This window comes from Sylvia atricapilla, chromosome 1 (assembly GCF_009819655.1).
Source record: "Sylvia atricapilla isolate bSylAtr1 chromosome 1, bSylAtr1.pri, whole genome shotgun sequence".
NCBI classification, from domain to species: domain Eukaryota; kingdom Metazoa; phylum Chordata; class Aves; order Passeriformes; family Sylviidae; genus Sylvia; species Sylvia atricapilla.
The window spans coordinates 30,513,605-30,533,790 of record NC_089140.1 but is presented as its reverse complement, the minus strand read 5'-3'; the positions used below and the strand labels follow the sequence as shown (position 1 = coordinate 30,533,790).

The 20,186-nt window shown below is 35.8% G+C and overlaps 1 protein-coding gene across 1 annotated transcript in view; it reads right to left on the bottom strand.

Annotated features, from left to right (window-relative positions):
• The window catches only part of HDAC9 (histone deacetylase 9), a 273,052-nt gene that overhangs the window by 76,371 nt on the left and 176,495 nt on the right, over positions 1–20,186 (bottom strand). The window contains exons 18-20 of the mRNA XM_066318441.1: positions 20,084–20,171; positions 15,563–15,682; positions 15,138–15,235 (exon numbers count right to left, since the gene is read on the bottom strand). Coding sequence (XP_066174538.1) covers positions 15,138–15,235; positions 15,563–15,682; positions 20,084–20,171 — 306 coding nt within the window. The remainder of the gene's footprint in view (positions 1–15,137; positions 15,236–15,562; positions 15,683–20,083; positions 20,172–20,186) is intronic.

Sequence of the window (20,186 nt, the reverse complement as noted above, 5' to 3'; positions counted from 1 at the left end):
CTGGCTATAAGTTTAACAGAATAAAATTTCACAAAATTATGATAAAAATATTAAAATTTGCTGCTTCTCTTTAAAGCATATAACCAATTTGTGATTCTACTAACATAAAACATTTTAAAGTGACAGGTCATATGAAAGAGAAGAAAAACAAATGCCTTCAGGATTCTTAAATATGAGTCCTTTGTGGAAAAAAATTTTGAGATACATATACATAAAATTTGTGTTTTAACAAATATTATTTACTTATATTAATTATAAATATATTTGTAAATCTAAATAATATATTTATATTATTTATAAAAAAAACACAGGTTGAAACTATCTCGATCTACAGAAGCCTTCTTTATGAAAAAGAGTTGCCTTTAAGGAAAGGACTGAATGCTCTGTGGAATGTATGATTCTAATTTTTATAAGGGGATCCCAGATATTTTCAAGATTTAAGAAAAACAAACAGGTTAGTTCCATGAAAAAAATCAACTAAAATTTCACAAAAAACATATGTACAAAAATCCAAAATTAAATCTTACAGAGTAGACATTAACAGGACTGATTTTTCAGTCCTTTTTAATTTGCCTCCTGAGCTCATTGAAAAAAAATGCTTCTTATCTTGATCTGAACTATGGTCCCACTAGAAACTAATTTTCATCAATATTTCTTTTATTAAGTGCTAGTGTTGGTAATATGGGATCTGGCACAAATCAAGCAATATTATACACTTTCATTAGTCTCAGGAGGCCCAATCCTGCAAACATGAATGCACACGTGTAACTTTACTCTGGCTAGTAGCCTAATTGACTTATTAATGAGTTAATATGTAAATATATACATTTAAGCAGTTGCAGGATCTGTCCCAGGCTTCCTGACAGCAGTCTTCCCAGGCACCTCAGTGGCCCCAGACTATGGATCCTAAAGCCTGAGAGACACCTCTCCTGCTACAGGGTGTCCAGATCTGAAAACCAATTCATGCACAGAAGTTCAGCTTCTTCTTTTTCCAGCAGCACCACCAGCTGGAGCAGCTAAAAAGATTAGGACTAAATTCTAAAAGTAATTTTCTTGAAGAGAATAATTCAGAACTAACATTGCTAAAATATCTCAGTAGTTGCTTGCCCTAAAAGTACTTCACAGGAGCTTTTCTGTTTATGGAAAGCCCCTCACAAGTTACCCTGAAGATATCAGGCTGGCTTTAAGGAGTCAGTTCTGTAGGGTGTCAGGTCTGCAAACACACCATAGGGGTTTCCTCACTTATTCCCACTTCAAAGAAGCATTAAGAACAATTTCTCTTTATTACAGTTTTTAACTAGATTTCTTCCCCCTGTGATGATTAATTAGGCGTTGTTACAATTTGCTTTCTTTCCACCTCTAAGAATAAATGTACCCTTCTGCTAATCAGACACAAACAAAATGTTTTGAAAAGTAATCACTTGCTAAAAAAAATGGAAATTGGGCTTCTGTGTTGTGAGGAATGTACACACATAGCACAGTGAAATTTAACACGAGTAAATGATCTGACTACCTCAAAGTGAAGTTTTTGCCTTCCTACAGTGGCCTTTCACCCTGCCCTTTCCTCCAATCTGAGGAGAGCTGATGTTGATGGAACATATAATGGCTCCTTTCCTGTGTAGTAAAGTCAGCAATAAAGCTCAGTAATTAAGGTGACTGGGGAGGCCCAGCCCAGCAGGCTAGTGGTGTGGCGAACACTTTCAGAACTTCAAACAATATCAAAGTCACTGAAAAACGGGCCTAGTTCAGGACTGGTTTGAATTAAGCCTCACTTCCACACGCACTTTTCAAATCCAAGCTCAAACAAGAAAGCCAAGGCCTTCTGGATTTCATTAGAGCCAATTATCTTATCTGTTTCATCTCAGGCCTGACCCTAAGGCTGGCAAACAGCTATTCAGTGCATTTGTGTGGTTGTTTGAGAAAGCCTCCAGCCAGCCAATGGCCTGAGGAACCTCTAATTAAAACACAGTTGCCCCCTGCCTCTAGTGATTAAATATTTTCAAGCTTTTGTAAATAATTTTTCCATTCTTTGCCCCAAGCCTCAGAGGTCCAATACATGCAGTAATTTATTTAGTTTGTCAAAGAATAGTGCTGGAAATAAAACTATAATAGAAACTTAGGAAACTCTTATATCTTGCCTAACTTCTGCAAGTGACATTCTACAAGCTTGCACAACATGTATACTGTTCCTTATGTAATTAAGCCTTAATAACCTCATTGTGTTTGAAGCAATACAGTGTACAACAGGCCTGACATTTTGCTGATAATCATCATGTTTCCTCAGATGTCAACAAGATATGGATGCTCATGGGCTTCATGAGATCTTAGATGCTGCAGATGTGATGCTGAGAGATATCTATGCTTCTGAGATGGATGGACTCTTCTGAGAGTCTGGATCACACTTTGAAAGCCTGTTTGGGAAGGACTGAATCCTACCAGTCACTTACTTCTGGAACTGAAGAACAACTCCAGAACAGAGATCCATGTCACCATGTCCCAAACAAATTCTAGTAATTAAAATCTGCATGAAAAACGTGGGCTAGGGGACTTAATCCCTCCATCTCCCTTTCTCAAATCCTGGGAAGACATGGCCTTTTGCATGAGATCAGAGTACCTGATTCTAGCTCAGTTCTAGCCTTGGTGCCACACAGTACTCCACCTCAAGTCATCCCGTGTCCCATGTGGGGCCAATGTCACCAGTATGCTGCATCTCTCATGCACCATGTGATGGGGAGAGAACAACTTGTTTCTCCCAAACTAACCTCTTAACTCCTTACCTCTTACTATTATTCATAACAACAAGAACAAATATCAGTAAAATGCATTGGAGGTATTGTCATGAACCAAAACCAATCGCATAAAAGACTGCACAGAATGAATAAAAGGATGGCTGCTGTCAACGTACTCTATGGAGACTTGGGGAACTACAGGCAGAAGCTGTACATGCCAGAAAAATAGAAGCAGACTTAGCAGTACAGGAATTTAACCACTGTCCAGTTGTGTGTGATGCAATATAGCAAAATAGAAATGTAATAAAATATTTCAAGGAAGTTAAAGAACCAGTGTTGCAGCTGTTTATGAGAATACTCTACAAGTATGAACTTTATCACACAAAAAATCAGACAACCTGTACCTGGTATCATATAGAAAATGAAATTCATAAGAGCATTCTGAGAGCAACACTGCAATAATAAACAAAATGGCTGAAACTTAGAAACCACTTTAGGTGGTTGGAATGAAATACATTCTGTATTTCAAAGACATGCTACAGAAAGAATTTGCAAAATTTAAACATTACTGTGTTGTGACTTCCAACAGAGAAGGTCAAAGGTTACACAAGAACTTGCCTGACTGACAGGCAGAAAAATGGTTTTGCCTATAGAGAGTGGCAGTAGTAATAGCTTGAGGATAAAAGTTTGGTGAAGTTCAACTAAATGAAGATTTCCTCAATTAATATATAATAAAGTTACTATAAAAATTCATGATGTACAGAGGAAACACACCTGGAAAGGAGAAGCCACTGGTTGACAAACAATAATTCAATTTGTATTGCGGACAAACTGCCCTGCAGAAAACCACAAAGTAGGAGAAGATACCAAGACCAAAAGCAGAATGTCATAGAATAAATGAAGAAAGATCAAGGAGGCAAATGTTGATTCTTCCAAAAGACAAGTTAAAGGATATGTTCTGTGTTCAAGTCTGAGTGGAGGCCAGGGACTATCAAGCATGGAAGTCAGGGAAAGATGAATTTTCAAGATCATAGGGATAAATAAAAGTGGATGACACACAGTATAGGATAAATGAGGGTAAAACACAGACTCTGAGCTTTGGCTCTAGGAGGGATTTATGTTAAGAATGGGTTTCAGAGGAGGAAGACTGAGACGGTCTTTTGGAGGGGGTCTAGAACCAGAGAACAAACAGCGATATGTACACTCAATGGTTTTGAGGACAGAGAGGGATAAAGGAGAGAGGAAGATGGAGAGCTTAGCAGTACTTTTTCTTTACAATGAATGATTGTTTTACAAGGAACAAGAGCATGGACATGACAAGAGAGAATTCCCCTCTCTTGAGAGGGAAAATGAGAGGTTAAATAGACAAACAAGGGGAGAGAAAAGCTTATGTTCTAGATAGATCAGAAGATGAAATAGCATGAGGGCCTGGTAACAGGCAAAGAGTTTTGAGAAAACTCAGATGCTTACAAGCATCTGAGAAAAACAGATAAGGAACAACTTTGTGATCAGAGGCATATGACAGAACTGTGGGAAGAAAAGGGATATTACACATGCTATGGAGACCTTGATAAATGATCAAATTATGACTCCAAAAGAGAAATGTGAAACTGGGGAGAAGGGTGGAGGGGAGGAGAAGGGATTATTAGCAATCTTGGAAAATTATTTATACTGCTTGGTACTATTAGAAATGTATTTCCAATCTTTGATCTTTCTGATCTCTTCCAATCTGCTACATTCCAAGTACTTCCAATCCAAAATTTGCTTTGCAAGACGACAAAAGACAGCATAAAAAATTCTGGGTTTGTTCAGCAAGTTTTTACATAGAGGCCAATGACTGAATTTAACACAGAGTAAATTAAAACTGACTGAAGAGCACTCATCTATGTCATGGTTTTAGTTTCAGGGGCAGTTAATACTTAGCAGTGGCTCATCTGATGGAACAGAATGAGAATGAAATCACTGCATTCTTGATTAGTTTGGAAATTAAAGGGTCTTTAAGCTATTACAAACTCTGCATTTCTTTTGCTGTGTTTGCAGTTTCTAACAAGAATTACACTGAAAACGATGGGGAACTTTTTAAAATATTTTTTCTTTGTTGAAAAAATATGAGGCAAATGATCAGATAATAAATTGTAATTTTCTGATCCAGAGGGAATCTGTTTCCATAGAGAGTTCATCACACAGAAAGTGAAGCACATATTAATGAAGCATGAGGAATGAAAAATCCCTGTGACAAGAACTGAAGCACTTTCTGAGGTTTAACAATATATTCTTAGCACTACATTCTTAATCTGAAAACATCTTGATTGAAGCGGTAGGAAGGTTAAACTGGATAAGGTGGTAATTACCTCCCACTCTCCTGTTAGCCTAGTAATTTAGAACTAGAACACTAACTTTTTCAAGAAATGTACTTATTTTACTAAAACATAATCTTTTTTAATATTTAAATCTTTTTGGTATTTTTCAGGGGGAGACTTCTTCTAAGCATGAGGAAAGAAAAGCTAACCCAAAACATTCCAAATAATCTGACAGCAAAGGCATAAATTTCAGATGCGATGAGGTCAGGTTCATTCCCCTGATTGTAGGAATGGGGGACAAGAAACTGCCTTCACTCTTTCACAGTATCACAGAATCCTCAGGTTCGAAGAGAACTTCAAGAGCAGTTTGTCCAAATGTCATCCCCACACCACCACAACTATCCCCAAATCATATCCTCAGGTGCCACATCCAGACATCTCTTGAGCACTACCAGAGACAGTGACTCTAGCTTCTCTGGGGAACTTATTCCAATGCCTAACCATTCATTAAGTGATTTTTTTTTTTCCTAATCTCTAATCTGAATCTCCCCTGGTGCAATTTAAGACCAAATCCAATCCCAAAGCATTGGGATTTTTCACTTAAAATTTTCTAGCTTCTTAGAGTGATGTCCTCACCAAGAGGTTAGACATGAACACTGTCTAACACATAAAACACATAAAAGGGTTTGAAACACAAACACTTAGTTGTTTTCTTGGAAACTTCCAATATTTTTGGTTTTGTTCCAATGTACAAGAAAATCACATGTCATAACCACAGACAGTTGCTGCTTACTGGAAGTGCTGTCTTTAGTCATCTCTACTTTAGCAATGCGCTCCCTGAACAGGAGAGACAGAGCACCAGAGTCCTGTCCATTTACTGACAGCAAGGAAAAGAACCAAATAAGCTTTATCACCCCTTCAGCCCTCCTCCTTCTATCTTCTGATAAGCATGTACTTTCCTACATGCATGACACAGGAGAAATGCATCCCAAACACAGCTATTTTCAACCTGGCTTATCCTGTGCTGTAATTTGTTTGCTTTTATTTTCCATTATTTTTTAATAAATTAATCATCTTGCTAACTTTATTTTAACAGCTGATATAAATATCACTGGAAGGCTTGTGGTAGGTAACCATATGAATGAGCTAATAAGATCCTTCAAAAGCTTATTTTGTTTCAAGGCATAACAAGTCATGAAACTGCTTGTATAAAATCTTAAAGATTTGAGTGCTTCATTAGCTTAAATGTAGTCACAGTATTTAAGATAAAATCCTGCCACATTTACTCAGTGAAAAGCCTCTGATTTCACAAACTCTTTTAACAAAGATTTTTGCAAGAAGCTCCTCTTTTGTATAAGTAACAGCTCTGTATCTGAGCTATGTTTTGTGCACAAATTAGATCTGCATAAACTAATGACACAAATGATCAATTTCCTTCTAAATCCTGATCCTAGTATATGTGGTCACAGGACAAAGACTCCACTTTGCCTGAATAAAAATATACACAATGCTAAGTCGTCTATAACTAAGCATATTTCTTACACTGCTTGTAAAATTAATGTCTCAGAGTTTGAAGTCTGATAGATTCCCTCACACTGGGTAATGACTTACTATCCAACAAGTTGCACTGATTTAATAGATTACTGATGGCCCAAGTAGTGCTGCTAATACCACATAATGATGAGTCATAGACCTGAATGTGTTCATTAGATATCTATTTTTGAGACATTTATGTTTTCATAGTTTCAAACATCTCTCCACAGGACTAAAGGCTGACTTCAAAAAGTAATTAAATACTTGGAGTTAGGGCCCAAACAATATCCAGTAACAAGAATCCTCATAAGATCTTGCAGCACTGAGCACACTGCTATTCAGCATGTCACAGTTTTAAAATCTGACTCTTGCCAGACTTTTCTATTTTTCTTCAGAATTCCCGCTGCTTTATTTTCTAGAATATTTTTTCTATGAAAAATGCCCATTCCTTGTATGCAATTATTGTATAGGTAAAATGTAGCGCAGACACACAAAATGATCAGGATAAAAAGTATATCTCCAAGGAATTATTTGTGCAAAAGCATGAGAACATCCATAAGTACAGACATGCCCTGGAGGTACTCACACAAACTAACACTGAAACACAGGTGCGTGAGCACACCAGAACCTCACAATACTTCTTTGCAATCCTGCTTAGATTTAAAAGCAACAAAACAAAAACTTCGATTTCTTTTTCTTCTCTAACTATTAAAAGAAGAATAGTGGAGGTCTCATTAGCTAAGCTAGCTAAAGAAAGCATGAATAAGAACTGTGTAGCTGAAAAGCCTCTGCTTCTGCTGTTCTTGAAACAACACTTCTGTCTGATTCTGGATAATGGGCTTTTAATAAAAAAATCCACCAAAGGAAAACAATTAAACAATACATAAAGCACCAGGGTGCAATCTAGTGGTTCTGTTACAGTCTGGAGCTGTTCCAGCAGAGAACATGTGGATATTTTTTACAGGCTGCAGTGTAATTCTCAAAAGTTATTATAAAGCAACAAACTTTAAATTGGGACTGGACATCTATACAATCACTAAGTGTTGCTGTAGGACTTTTAATTCTGACCTGAAATTTATCTTCATGTAAAATCCACAGATAAAAAGTATCTTCTCCACTCTTATTGATGTTTAATTTCTTCCAGGATGTTTTTGGTGATATTTCTCAACTTTTCCATCAAAGTATTTGACAATATGGCAATTCTTTATCCATACAACTCTATTCTTCCATCTTTCTGGCTTAACAAAAATTGGAAAATGTTTATATTGAAAAAAAGTTCAGATACTTTCCAGTATTTTGAAACTAAAGACCATGTACAGCTTGGGGTTTTAATCAAATAGTTTTTAACCTGAAGCACATAAACCTGACACATGCCATATTTTATTATCCTTTCTCTTCCACCCCCTACTCTGCCATGTCAATAAAAGAAACTGTGCATCTGTGGCAAAGTAAGCCAACACTAATTAATTTCTGTAATGAACAGTTTCACTTTTGTAGCTCCAGTGAATTAAAGGAGCACCATATACAGTTTTAAAAATCCTGGTACAGTAAAGGTGAAAATTTAGGGTATTTCACTCAGAAGAAGTTAGATATTCCAAATAAAAGTAAAGAAGTAGGAAGAACAAGAGGTTGCAGGTTATAAACACTGTTGCCAGTTTAAGTTTTATGGTGAACTTTGAAGTATAAAAAAATGCTGAAAACCTGTTTGTACCACTGTTTCAAAAACTTTTAACTCTGCTTCTCCAATTCCTAAGGACTCAATGCTCAAAACATTAGTCAAGAGAGAAAAAAAAAAAAAGACATGAAAATTCACCATTGTTACAACACCTTCGTTACCACACTCCAAAAGTATTCTAAAGTCACAAATCATCAGGACTATTGAATGTTTACATATGAAATTTATAGCAGATTTAAAAATTATTCCAAGCAGACTTCTATCTTCTTCAAACTTCTTCAAAAGAAACTGCTCAGGCACTCCTAAGTTACCTTTCTATAGCTATTTGGTACATCTTTATTTGAATTCTCCTAAGGCATTCTCTATGGCAGAAGAGAAAAGAGAGACATGTCAGGTTGAAATTAGCATCTTTTAAAGACATCTAGTAGAAGTTACAAGGTCAGAAATTAAAAAATTATTGAAATTGCAGGTTATAACTTCAGAATGCTATGGGTGTCTGAAAGTAAACTATATACATCCATACAGAAACCATTGTTTAGATTTCCTAGAGCTTCCATGACTGTGTTCTGCTCAGCCACATTTTTCTTCCTACATGCTCTGCCCTTGACAATGCAGGACTGTGGATAACTAGCAGTCTCAATAATGTCCACCTGCATTTGGCTAAATCATTCTCTGCGTGTCATTCATGACTCAGAGATTCCGCCTTCCTCTATACACATAAAGTGCTGAACGTATTTCTGCCAACAAGTTGATAAGAGAAATAACTATAGTTGAGATAACCTTTAGCAGTTATTACAAAGCAATGTATTCAGAAATAAATAATTAGTTTCCATTAGTAAAGATAAGGATGGCATTTGGCTAGTCTGAGGTAATTGTGAATAGAGTTCACTGATAACACAATTGGTTAAAGGTCTGAAGATGTTACTGGAGTTCACTTCTCTTTCTTTCATTGACTCATTAGGCTGAGTAACTAACTTGTTGGGGTTTTTTAACTCCTCCCATGCTCTTGTTTTTATCTCTTTGAAGGGATATCAAATATTATCAAACATTTGGATCAGAAACTTAGTCTTATTGTAGTTTTTAGACCTCATCTAGTATCAGACAGCCTCAGCAGCAGCATCTGGAAATTACAGTCATAAAAAATTAATAGATATTGAGTTACAGGTACTAAGAATAACTGTTTAAAAGAACTTTATACTCAAACTCTACTCTTGGTGGAATTCACTAAACATCACACTGTACTGTGACTCACTTTCAATGGTTAGGTACATCTAGGAAAAAAAATCTTGATTTTTGTATTAAAAAATCTTTGTTATATTTATCAGAAACCAATGTTTATACTCTGAGAGTTACACAACATTGCAGAGCAGTGATGCCAAATACAGCCATAATAATATTCAAAATAATATAAATCGATGGTTCGCCCTCATGTGGTGTATTTAGCTCATTTCCAGAAAATAGCCAAGCCTCAGCAATGAGCAATTAAAGAGATTTGGCAACTGGATACATTTCTAAATGAAGAGAGATTGAAAAAGACCAGAAATATTGTATTTTGAGAGAAGAAAAATAGGGAAGAACATGACACAGATCATACAAATGTATTTGAAATAATAAATGTGGATAGGCAAGAATGTGACTTTCATCTACACATTTAATACCTAAATAAATGGACTTTTAATGAAAGTGGAGGACTAGTGCTTTGAGCTAAAACAAAGAATTTCTGGTTTTCAGACATACATACTTAAGACCATGAAATTTAATACCAACAGGATAAATGAAACTTCTTAAAGTTATGCAAATTCACTAGTCAACAAAAATTTTAGAAGTAAAATTTACAGGAAAATTAGATTAATGAATAAAAATATATGCTATGTATACTTCTATTAAAAAACATAAGGCATTTATAGCAATTAATGTTCTTCTTAGCATTTATGAGTTAAATTCTAATGTAAATAATAAAGAAAAACTACAGCAAATACCCATGCTGAAACAGTGTTAACAAGGACAATATATATGAAATCATTAAAAGTACTTTTTCAAAGTTTTTCATTTGAAATGTCAAAATTAAATGTCATAAGATCTGGAAATGCAAAACTACAGAAAATACATCAATGCAATGTTTCAAATGAACTTAACTCTACCCTGTATGGCCATATGGCCACAAGATTACAAGGAATATTTTTGTTAATATTTTTGAGCACAGACTAGAGTACAGACAGTTTTAAACATATTTTTTTTTCCAAAACAAGCACTAAGAACTGCAAGACAGGATGAAGATTTTCTGTACACATTTGTTTTCGTTCATTTTTATATTTTAACACGTGTAACTGCAACCATGATTTTAATTTTGAACTTCGTTTAAAATTATATTTTGTGGCAATTACAAATGTATTTTAAATTAAATAATGGATATAGTTCATCCTTAACTCTGCCTTATTGCCACCTATTTCTTTTGAATTTGCTCCCCTTCTTAAATTAAAATCAAACACATGACTGCTAAAAGATAATTATCACAAACTATTTCTAATCATTCCAAGAATTACACACACATACACGTTTCATTTTATGCAACCTTTTATGACCAGGTTCATTAATACGCTGTGGCTATTTTACGCTACTCTGGAGTAGTGCAAAGCAGCCAGAGCATACTGGCTGGTTCAGTTAAATTTAAAACTCCTTTGTTGGATAAAAGCAGTGCAAAACAGTTGGAAGGCACAGTGCCGTTTCCTTCTGTCTCTTGCTCCTCCTTTCCTCTTCTGAGCATTCTCATTTGTTTCCACTGCCTCCTGCATCTTCTGTATTCCACTCTACAGAAACACAACCCTCCTGTCCCCTGCAAACTTCAAGTACACACATGGACATATGTGCATGCACAACACAGACCTGAGTCTCTTTCTGCTGCCTGCTTTACTGAGCACATCTGGTGTAATGTGGAGCTTATGAAAATAATTATTTGAACATTACTAGTCAACCATTGCTCTTATTTTTTTTTCTAGAACTGTTGGCAGAAGAGAGTGGATTACATCCTCATAAACTCGAGTGTAAAATCATCCTCTTAGAAAACAGCCACCATCTCCTTTGGCTTTCAAAGAGATTAAAGCAAATTTAACCTGAATAGGTGGAAGTAAATGATGAAACAAATTCTCTGGAGGGATACTTCAGAGCTTAAAAATAATGGAAAAGAGCTGTGCATTTTTGTTATCTTAGGAGAAAAGAAGAGATGTTTGTCCTTTAGAAAAATGTCATTATTTCAAGGATTTTTGTAGCTAGGCCAGTTCCTTAACTATGGTAAACATCAAAAAACACTTTTCTGGCAAAACTAAATGGCATAGTGATTTGATTACTGCAATTATTTTCCATTCTACAGAAACTTCTCTATCCTACATTTTCTACTACCTTCTTGTAGTTAACACAAGCAAACCTATTTTCTTAGTAGAAATAAGAAAGATATGAAAACATCTTTTAAAAATTAATGAGCAGTCTTCAACTTCATTTTGGCTACAGCCAGTTAAATTTGATTTTGCAATAGTTCAAAAAGAGAATAAAATTTTCATGTAGCACTGAAATCAAAATGGCAGACATAAACCAGCACTGTAATTTTTCCAGCTTCCCACTACAGTCCCAACACAGCCATCCACTCAGCATGCCTTTGAAGTGATTACTCTATGTTCAAATTTTTTTCTGCATTTTTACACAAGAGTTGTTTTTTTCCTGAAGAAATAGAAATATTTTCTCAGACAGTTTGGAGGAAGAGTGAGGTGGAATATTATTCAGTACTAAAAAAATTTACATAAAATAGATTTATCTAGTTATTTATGCAGTGGAAAATAGCTAGTATTATGTTACCTGCATGTATATATGTGTGTGTAAATGCTTCTACAAATACATTCTGACCTAAAAACAACGTACCTGGTATCAAGTACATCGCCATATATAACACCTGGTTATGAGCTGAACTCTAGAGACAGAAAAAAAGCCTTGGTCTCTTTTTCAGTGAACATTATCATTCAGAAGGATCTCTGCTGTGAAATTCAACAGTCAATCAAGTAATAATGAGCTACCTAGTGTCAAGGCCAGTGACACTTCAAACATGTGCTTGGCGCAATTCTAGGACAAAATTAGGGCTCTGCTGGTGAGGAAGTGAAAGCTATGTGCACCCCCTGGGTAGTTTTAGATTATTTTAACGCAAATTTCTCGGTTCCTAAGATCTCAAAGGATCGAGCTCTGGAGCCAGCCAGTAAGCAGGAAGCCTTGGCTTCTCTCCAAACAGGCTCCACCCATCTTACTCACACCTTGGTTATGGTGGAGAGGACCAGAATCCACTCCTGCCTTCACCAGGGAATGAATACTGTCAACCTGTCTGTCTACTAGGTATAAAGAGCAAATCTATCCATTTTTCCCTTATTTTTCTCTTAAGATTGAAGATGTTCAAAATTTGCTCCACACCTCAGTTTGGACCTTCTCTGTAAGTCTGTCTATAAAAGCATGTAAGCTAATACCAAAAGAAAAAAACAAAAAAACAAAAAAAAAAAACCACCAACCACCAAATTAAATTTTTCTATTTCTGAAACTCACTTATTTTCTTAAAAACTGACTTCTTGTAGACAGAAACTCCAGAACAACAGCCGATTTGTTGGGAGAGCATGGCAATTTTTCTCTTGATTTTCTGGACTTTTCTGGACTCTTGCCAGTCTGCTGTCTTACAATTCTGTTCTGGCCAAACTGAGAACTACATCATGCATGATATTTTAGATAATATCAAGAATAGATTCTGGCCCATGGATAAAGTGTCTCTTTACTAGGAGCTTCAAATTTACTCAGACCTGATCTACAGAAACAGCTATCTAGTCTATCCTAAGTAATTAAAAAAAATTTTATCCACCATTCTAAGCTCCATGCTACTAGCATCAATGATCCCCATTCAAAACTGTCATACCAGTCATACTTAATCCATGTCAGCAAGACCTACAGAGGGCACAAAGACTGTGATCAGGTCAAAAGGGGCTGAGAGTGTAGGGAAACATTTCGTGTTGTTGCTTGGAGAAAAACATTCACATTCATTACAACATTATCACAAAGTTAAATGGATGCATTTAAAATAGCAACATGAATTTTTTTACAAGCAATTTTTCCAAAGGAGGTTCTAAACTTAAATTTGAATTTATTTGCCTTAAAAAAAAATAGTGTTAAGTATATGTCTGCATATGATTAGTCAGTGTGTAGTAAGTTACATGATTTTTTTTTTCCTGAATAATGCTGTTTTGCTTAGGAACAGAGACTGAAATTTCTTCTAACTCTGAAGCAGAGTAATAGGCATAGCAGCAATACTAGCTGCTCCAATTTACTAGCGTGCTTTAAAATACAACTGTGAAGTATATATTTGTAAATGCACTATTAAGCCCAGGTATTTGTCATCAGGATACAGGGGGACCAATTATGGTTACAGTCTCAGTATGTGAGTCTTCTGTTGAATAAACTGGGACCACCATTCCCTGCATCATTAGATGGCCACATTACCTATATCATTAGTGGGACGGTTTGGATCCAAACCAAGAATGTTGGGGCAGAATTACCAGATATATTAATATCAGACACTAATACCAGTGATTTGAACCACCCAGTTCCTTGACTTATGTAAAAATCTCATGGAAGTATAGGAAACATCTTGGAAAGAGCTTGAGGCGCTACTGAGTGTAGAAAATTTGGAGCCCATCACGTACCATTTGTTTAGACTCTTTTTAAATAGAGACAAATGTAAATAAAATTAAAACTTTTTCCACAGTAACAGTGGGATATTGTGAATGTGTAAGGCTATTTCTCTGACTAGCGCTCAGACTCTGATTTCAGGTGTGTTGTTCATTAGAAACTCTGCATATTATTTCATGGGCTGCACAGAGGTTCTTTAAAAAACCCCAAAAAACATACAAAAATCCCAACCAAAAAAATAAAATTTTGGGGGGTTTTGTGGTGTATTTTCAATAGAGTATAGTCAAAAACTGTATAAGGTAATTACACTACTTCCAACTAAATGTCTTGAAAGAGACTAGAAATACACGTTGGTTTTCTCAGTGAATTTCTTGCATATCATTCTTCTTTTCAGAGATGTAACATTTGCCCAAATTTGAAAGATGAACCCTTCACCTTTCCTAAACTTCACTAAACCCTTCCACTTGGTTGATTTACACTGAAAGGAAATGGTGCATGTAAGACAGAACACTGAAACTCCAAAAGATAGTGTTTTAGACTGTTCTTATCTCCTCTGAAAATAAGATTTAATAGATTATGAAGAATCACCTATGAAAAAATAAAATTTCATTTATGAATGAGCTATTGAGAATATTCATTATGAGTGAGCAAAGAGAAATACAGCATGCAACTTTTGCTATATTCTTATTGTAGTATGTCAAAATTTACTTTTAATTAAATAACACTTTACTGCAATTTATACAAAAAACTAATTGTCAAATCATCATAATGAGTCTCCTTTAAGTGAATGAAGAACACTGAATTTGGACCATACTTCATATTACTTTCTATCCACTCTACTGGCATGTAACTGCAAACAATGTAAAAGTGAACAACAATTTCCTTCTGCCTGGTATAAATACATTTAAATTTTATAGGTAGAGAAGTAAGCAAGCTCAAAGTAATTTTATTAGCATGACATAATAATGAAAGCACAAGTGATCAATTAAATAATTAGAATTTTTTTTGTTGATTCGGCATGATCACAACGATTAAAATACTAATTTTTTTAATTGACTAAACCCTCATATAATGGGATACCAGGATTAATTTAGTTTCACCATGAATTATTCTCCTGACTTTCAATATTACATTAGCTCTTATTCATATGTTTTTGTTCTACAAACAGTTTTCAAAATTCTAAATGGTACCAACCTGAATGCTGTGAGATACTCAACATCACCCATAGGAGGATCCAAGCCACCTGTCCAAGCAATATTTATGTTATACCCTTCGCCAGGGCCACTTCCAACCTGAAAAATAGGAAAAAAAATGCCAGAAAATAGGGAAAAAGAGGAAAAGGGAGGAGAAAAAGAGGAAGGGAAAGGGTAGAAGAAAAAAAAAATCTCAAATGTGCTTTAGAAACAAACATCAAACAACATGTCAGATCAGCCTTGTTTGACAAGGACTGCTCTGGGTTATGCACTTGTTCTCCACTGGTCCCCTGCTCCCAGTGGACAATTTGGTAATCTGGTGTAATTTAAAGAACCAGAGAAGGACAAGAAAATTAGGGGTAATCATGCAATGCAATTACCTGAAAGATACAAATAAAAATGGGGCTCTAAAGAAATAAACCTAACCTCATTTGGGGCTCCACTGCCGGGGAAGAAGTTGCCTTCATCATAGCGATGGAGGGAAACATACAGGATGCTGGGGTCAGCATAAAAAGCCTGCTGTGTACCGTTGCCATGGTGAACATCCTAAAGGAGAAAGAAAACAGATGACAAATGTAATAATGTCCAACTCAGAGTAGAGAGCTCAGTTCTGCTTTCTTTTACACCCCCCTCCTCTCTCTCTCAGCTTCTCTCCCTCTCCCTTGCCCTCCTTTTGTCTTTCCCTTTCCCCCTCCCTTCACCACCCCATACTTCCTGAACTTTCAGGCAAATTACTCTTTAATGCACTCATTTTTTAAACTGGCTTCTAAAAATCAGGAAACCATAGCGAGCATGCCCTGGAGACTCCAGATGAGCAGTCATTGAGAAATCCCAGTCCTTTTGTACAATTAGATATTTATACACCGGCTCTTTGTACTCCTTGCCTCAGTGATGGAATCTAGCATCCTGTTTTATGGAGGAATTTTATGACTTATTAACTGCCAACAGTTCATAACCCCTCAGGCTTAATTAACTAGCCTCATTGGCCTCTGAAGAAAGACTAATGTTTAAACTACAAACTAGTATTTTGCAGAAGGATCTATGGTTTACAGAGCTTTTTCACAATTCTTGACAGAACACTAAACATAAGAGTATTCATTGATTTGCCAAGTTCCACTATTGAGGTCAAAGGCTCTGCGACCAGCTGAGTAAATTGGCTTTCTTGAAACATTCAGTTCAGTTCAGTCCCTCAGCAGTTAGATCCACATCAAAAGAGATGCCAGATGCGGAAAGGACTTCATACTTCATTTTAGCAAAATCATGACGGCAACAGTTGAAGACATAGGAATATGATCTCATTAGCTATTAAATCATCTGGCAGATAGGATGGTGCCTTCCACAATCAAGGAGTGACCTTGGCCAGTCTCCATATTTCAAACATTATATAATGACAGTGAATAAAATTCTGTCATTAAATAAAATGCTGACAAAGAAATGCTGACAGCATATCTATGTAACAAAGGCTGATAATGCAGGCATTTCCTTTTTTGTTTGTTTTCACAGTTCACTATTATTCTGTGTAGTGAGACACACAAGAATTTTACAAGTGAAAATGGAAAATCCACTTGTCATACAGCAAAAGAAAAGTAAAAAAAAAAAAAAAACAACAAAAAAAAAAAAACAAACAAAAAAAAAAACCACCACCAAACCCAAAAATGTTTTTTCACTGGCATTTCTAAGACGCTGAAAAGTTATAGATATTATTTATTTTCCTCCTTTAAGCCATCCCTTTGAAATTTCTGGTTTAGAGGATTAAGGGGGACAAAGTATGCTGAATGGCAACACTGTCATTGTTGTCCAGTCTGTACTTATTTTACAAATGTTATGAGGTCTAAATCCAATTTAGTGTCCACAAAACAGAAGTCACATTCTCCTCACTATGCCTAGACTCCAGGAAGGCTCAACTTGTACCTCAATGTGTGCACTGCCAATAGCACGGCAAGCACTGACCATTGCTTGTCCTCCTTGCCAGCTGAAGCAGCCCATGAGTTTCACCCACATTATTCAGACCACTCTACATTGATTGAGTCCTACTTGTACTGCATTGTTCTTGACTTGGTCCTCCTCTGGGACCTCTGTAGGGTAGTAGAATAAGAGTTTATTTTCTTTTCTCTGTTGAAAGTACTTGAAACAATATACGGATGGAGTTACAGACCAATTGTGACTTATTGCCAAAGTTAAACGTAACACATGAGACATGAAAAGGAGACACACTGGTATGCGGCTGTTGAAGATTCCAAGGCAGCCAGTGTAGAGTTAGATGGCTCTGACTGGCAAATGAAGTAAAATCTGGCATACAGACTAATCCCAGAATCCCATTCAGTCTTCAGCTGTGACACAGTTAATTGGTTTGCTCCAAAACAGACTCAAATCCTGCTAGCATAAATGCAAGTATGGATGATCCTGGAATGAAGATTTCAACAACCTGACAAGCTGTGCTGGGCACATAGATAGATCTGCAGGGACACAGTAGGACTTCACTTTGTTATTTTAATTAGTCTTTCTTCTCCATATGTATTTGGGACTTTAGATATATTCTTGCTGTAACAGTTTCCAAAACAGAAGGAAAAACGTAAAAGGGGCATAGAGAGATCATTTTTCCTTATTACTTTTTTTATTATTCAAACCTCAAAGCTAGCTTTCTTGTCTAAACTTTAATTCCACTAAGAGCTCTTTTTTGAAGAGCAATAATTTCTCTGATAGACAAAGGAATGTGTTCTTTAAGACTGCAGATGTTAGCATGTGGGAAATGAGTTCATATTCTGCCCTTAGTAGATCAAATGTATTCAGGGTATATAAGCCAGTTCAAAACCAGAGACTTATGCAAATGGTGGAATGAGGAAAAAATCCTCTCATATAGGTCTTTTATTTTACTGTAGAAATAGATGCAGACATTGACAATTAAAAAGTTAAGAATTTATATATGAAGACATGTAGCAGCTATAAAAACTGCACTTAATTTGTAACTAGAACACACTTAAGTGTGTGGGATTGGATATTACTTTTTAATATTTATATTGTAGTAACATATATAGCTGCCAACTTGCATGGTGTCCTGCTGTGCTAGTCACTATCAAAATATAGTCTTAAAGGCTAATTTCTAGTCTAACATCTGTAATTCCATTCTTTCCTTCTTCCCAAAACTCTGTTGGTGAGAATAAAGACATCACTAATAACTTGTTCATTCATTCAGTTTGGACTGTGATTTATCCATAGTTTGCATGCATAAGAAATCTTCCATGTGAATTTTTGTACATCATTTCTCTGACCATGGAGCAGACTAGGGACTGGACTGCAACTGCTCCAGGAATGAAGTCATCTGTGTCAGCCATATATTTCTTCCTTTTCACCCACTGAGTTACTATGGTCAATGGGTCAGTTGGAAGAAAGGCTGAAAATTCCCTATCTGCTTTCCTAGGTAAAGATAGGCAGCTTCACAGGTAATGATTTGCACAGGTAATGATTTGCACATTTGACCTTGCCTGGGAAAATTGAAGCTGGATTTCTAAGTGCTTATTGGCTAAGTATGTCAAAAGGAAGTATTCTCTTTTCCCAACAAGGCAAACGTAATATTTACAGACAAAAAGACTTAAAAACATTCACAAACTTTGTGTAGGTTTTTCCTATTGAAAAAATGAGAATAAACAGAGAGTTCACTTTTGGCCAGAATTTAAAGCAATGAACTGAAAGATTCAAGTCAGCAAACAGACATAACATACAGTAGAAGTGAATTTTTCAGAAATAATAGTTTCTGGAAGTTTAAAATTATGTTTCTAAAGGATAGTAGAACAATATGAGAAATATTTGAAAAACATTCTAAGAATATTTAATCTACACATATATTTATCCTGCCACTCATTTTTTTCACTTACCATTCCTTCTCCCACACTCCCCCTTTCTCTGCTTCTCTTCAACAGTCAGTACGCATGTTTAACTGAACCAAAGTGCTAGATGGTAAGGCCATGACTCCACAATAAGATTTAATTATGAGTGCAGATATGAACAAGATTTAGACTATTAAGCCCTGCACTTCAAAAACCCTTTAACATATTTTGTCTTTAAATCTTTTATCACCTGCAAAAATTAATTAAGTGCAGATGTAACAGGTTAGGTTTTGATGCCAGGGTTCATTTCCTGTCTATGCTTTGTCAGACACTCTATTACACCTCGTCATGAACTGTAGGAAAACAAAAATGGTGCTCATAAATCAGCATTCAACTTTCCTTGGGCTGTGCATTGGGCTGAGCCCTTAAGTGCAAGGCAGAGCTCCAATTCATTATTCATGAAAATAATATAGCCAACATGCCAAATGTCATCTGCATTTAAATAATCCATTTGTTAAATGTATTAAGCATTGTGTAAGAATGCCTTCTATTAAAATACAAGACTAATCCAATGAAGTGGATTTTTAATCACATAGCTTTCTGTCGGGAAGCCACCAAAACCTGGCATACATGACTAGAAAACTTCTTGGGGGAAATGACCTTTGATATTATTAAACAAACCTCGATTTGTTTAATAATATCAAAGTTACACAACAAGTCAAATCATTGCGAACTGGGGAAAGTGGTTAATTTTGTTACCAATGCAACAACATTCTTTGAAAAATATCTGACTACTTAAAGTTTCTATTCTGTAGGGGAAAGTAAACTTGGGTTCTGCAGGGTTATTTTAACAGTGGAAGTATCAATTCATTTAAGGACCATAAAAGTTGCCCTGATCTGTGCCTTCTTCTCATTAAATTGCAGTTAACACCATTAAAGTGAAACATAGATGTTTATAGCTTCAGTACTGCCATCCTGGCTTTAATGAGTTCCCAAAATCAGAGGAAATGCACACCTTTATTACTTGTAGGTATTAAAAGCAGGAAAGTCTGACTTATAAATACAAATTCATTATCTTTCATCTAGATGCACTGCGAGTGTGATGCTTGCCAAGAATACATACCAGATCTACAATCAATATCTTGCCTATATTTAGCTTGTCTCTCAAGTATTTGGCAGTAATTGCAATCGAATTAAAAAAGCAGAACCCCCTGTGGAATAAAGAA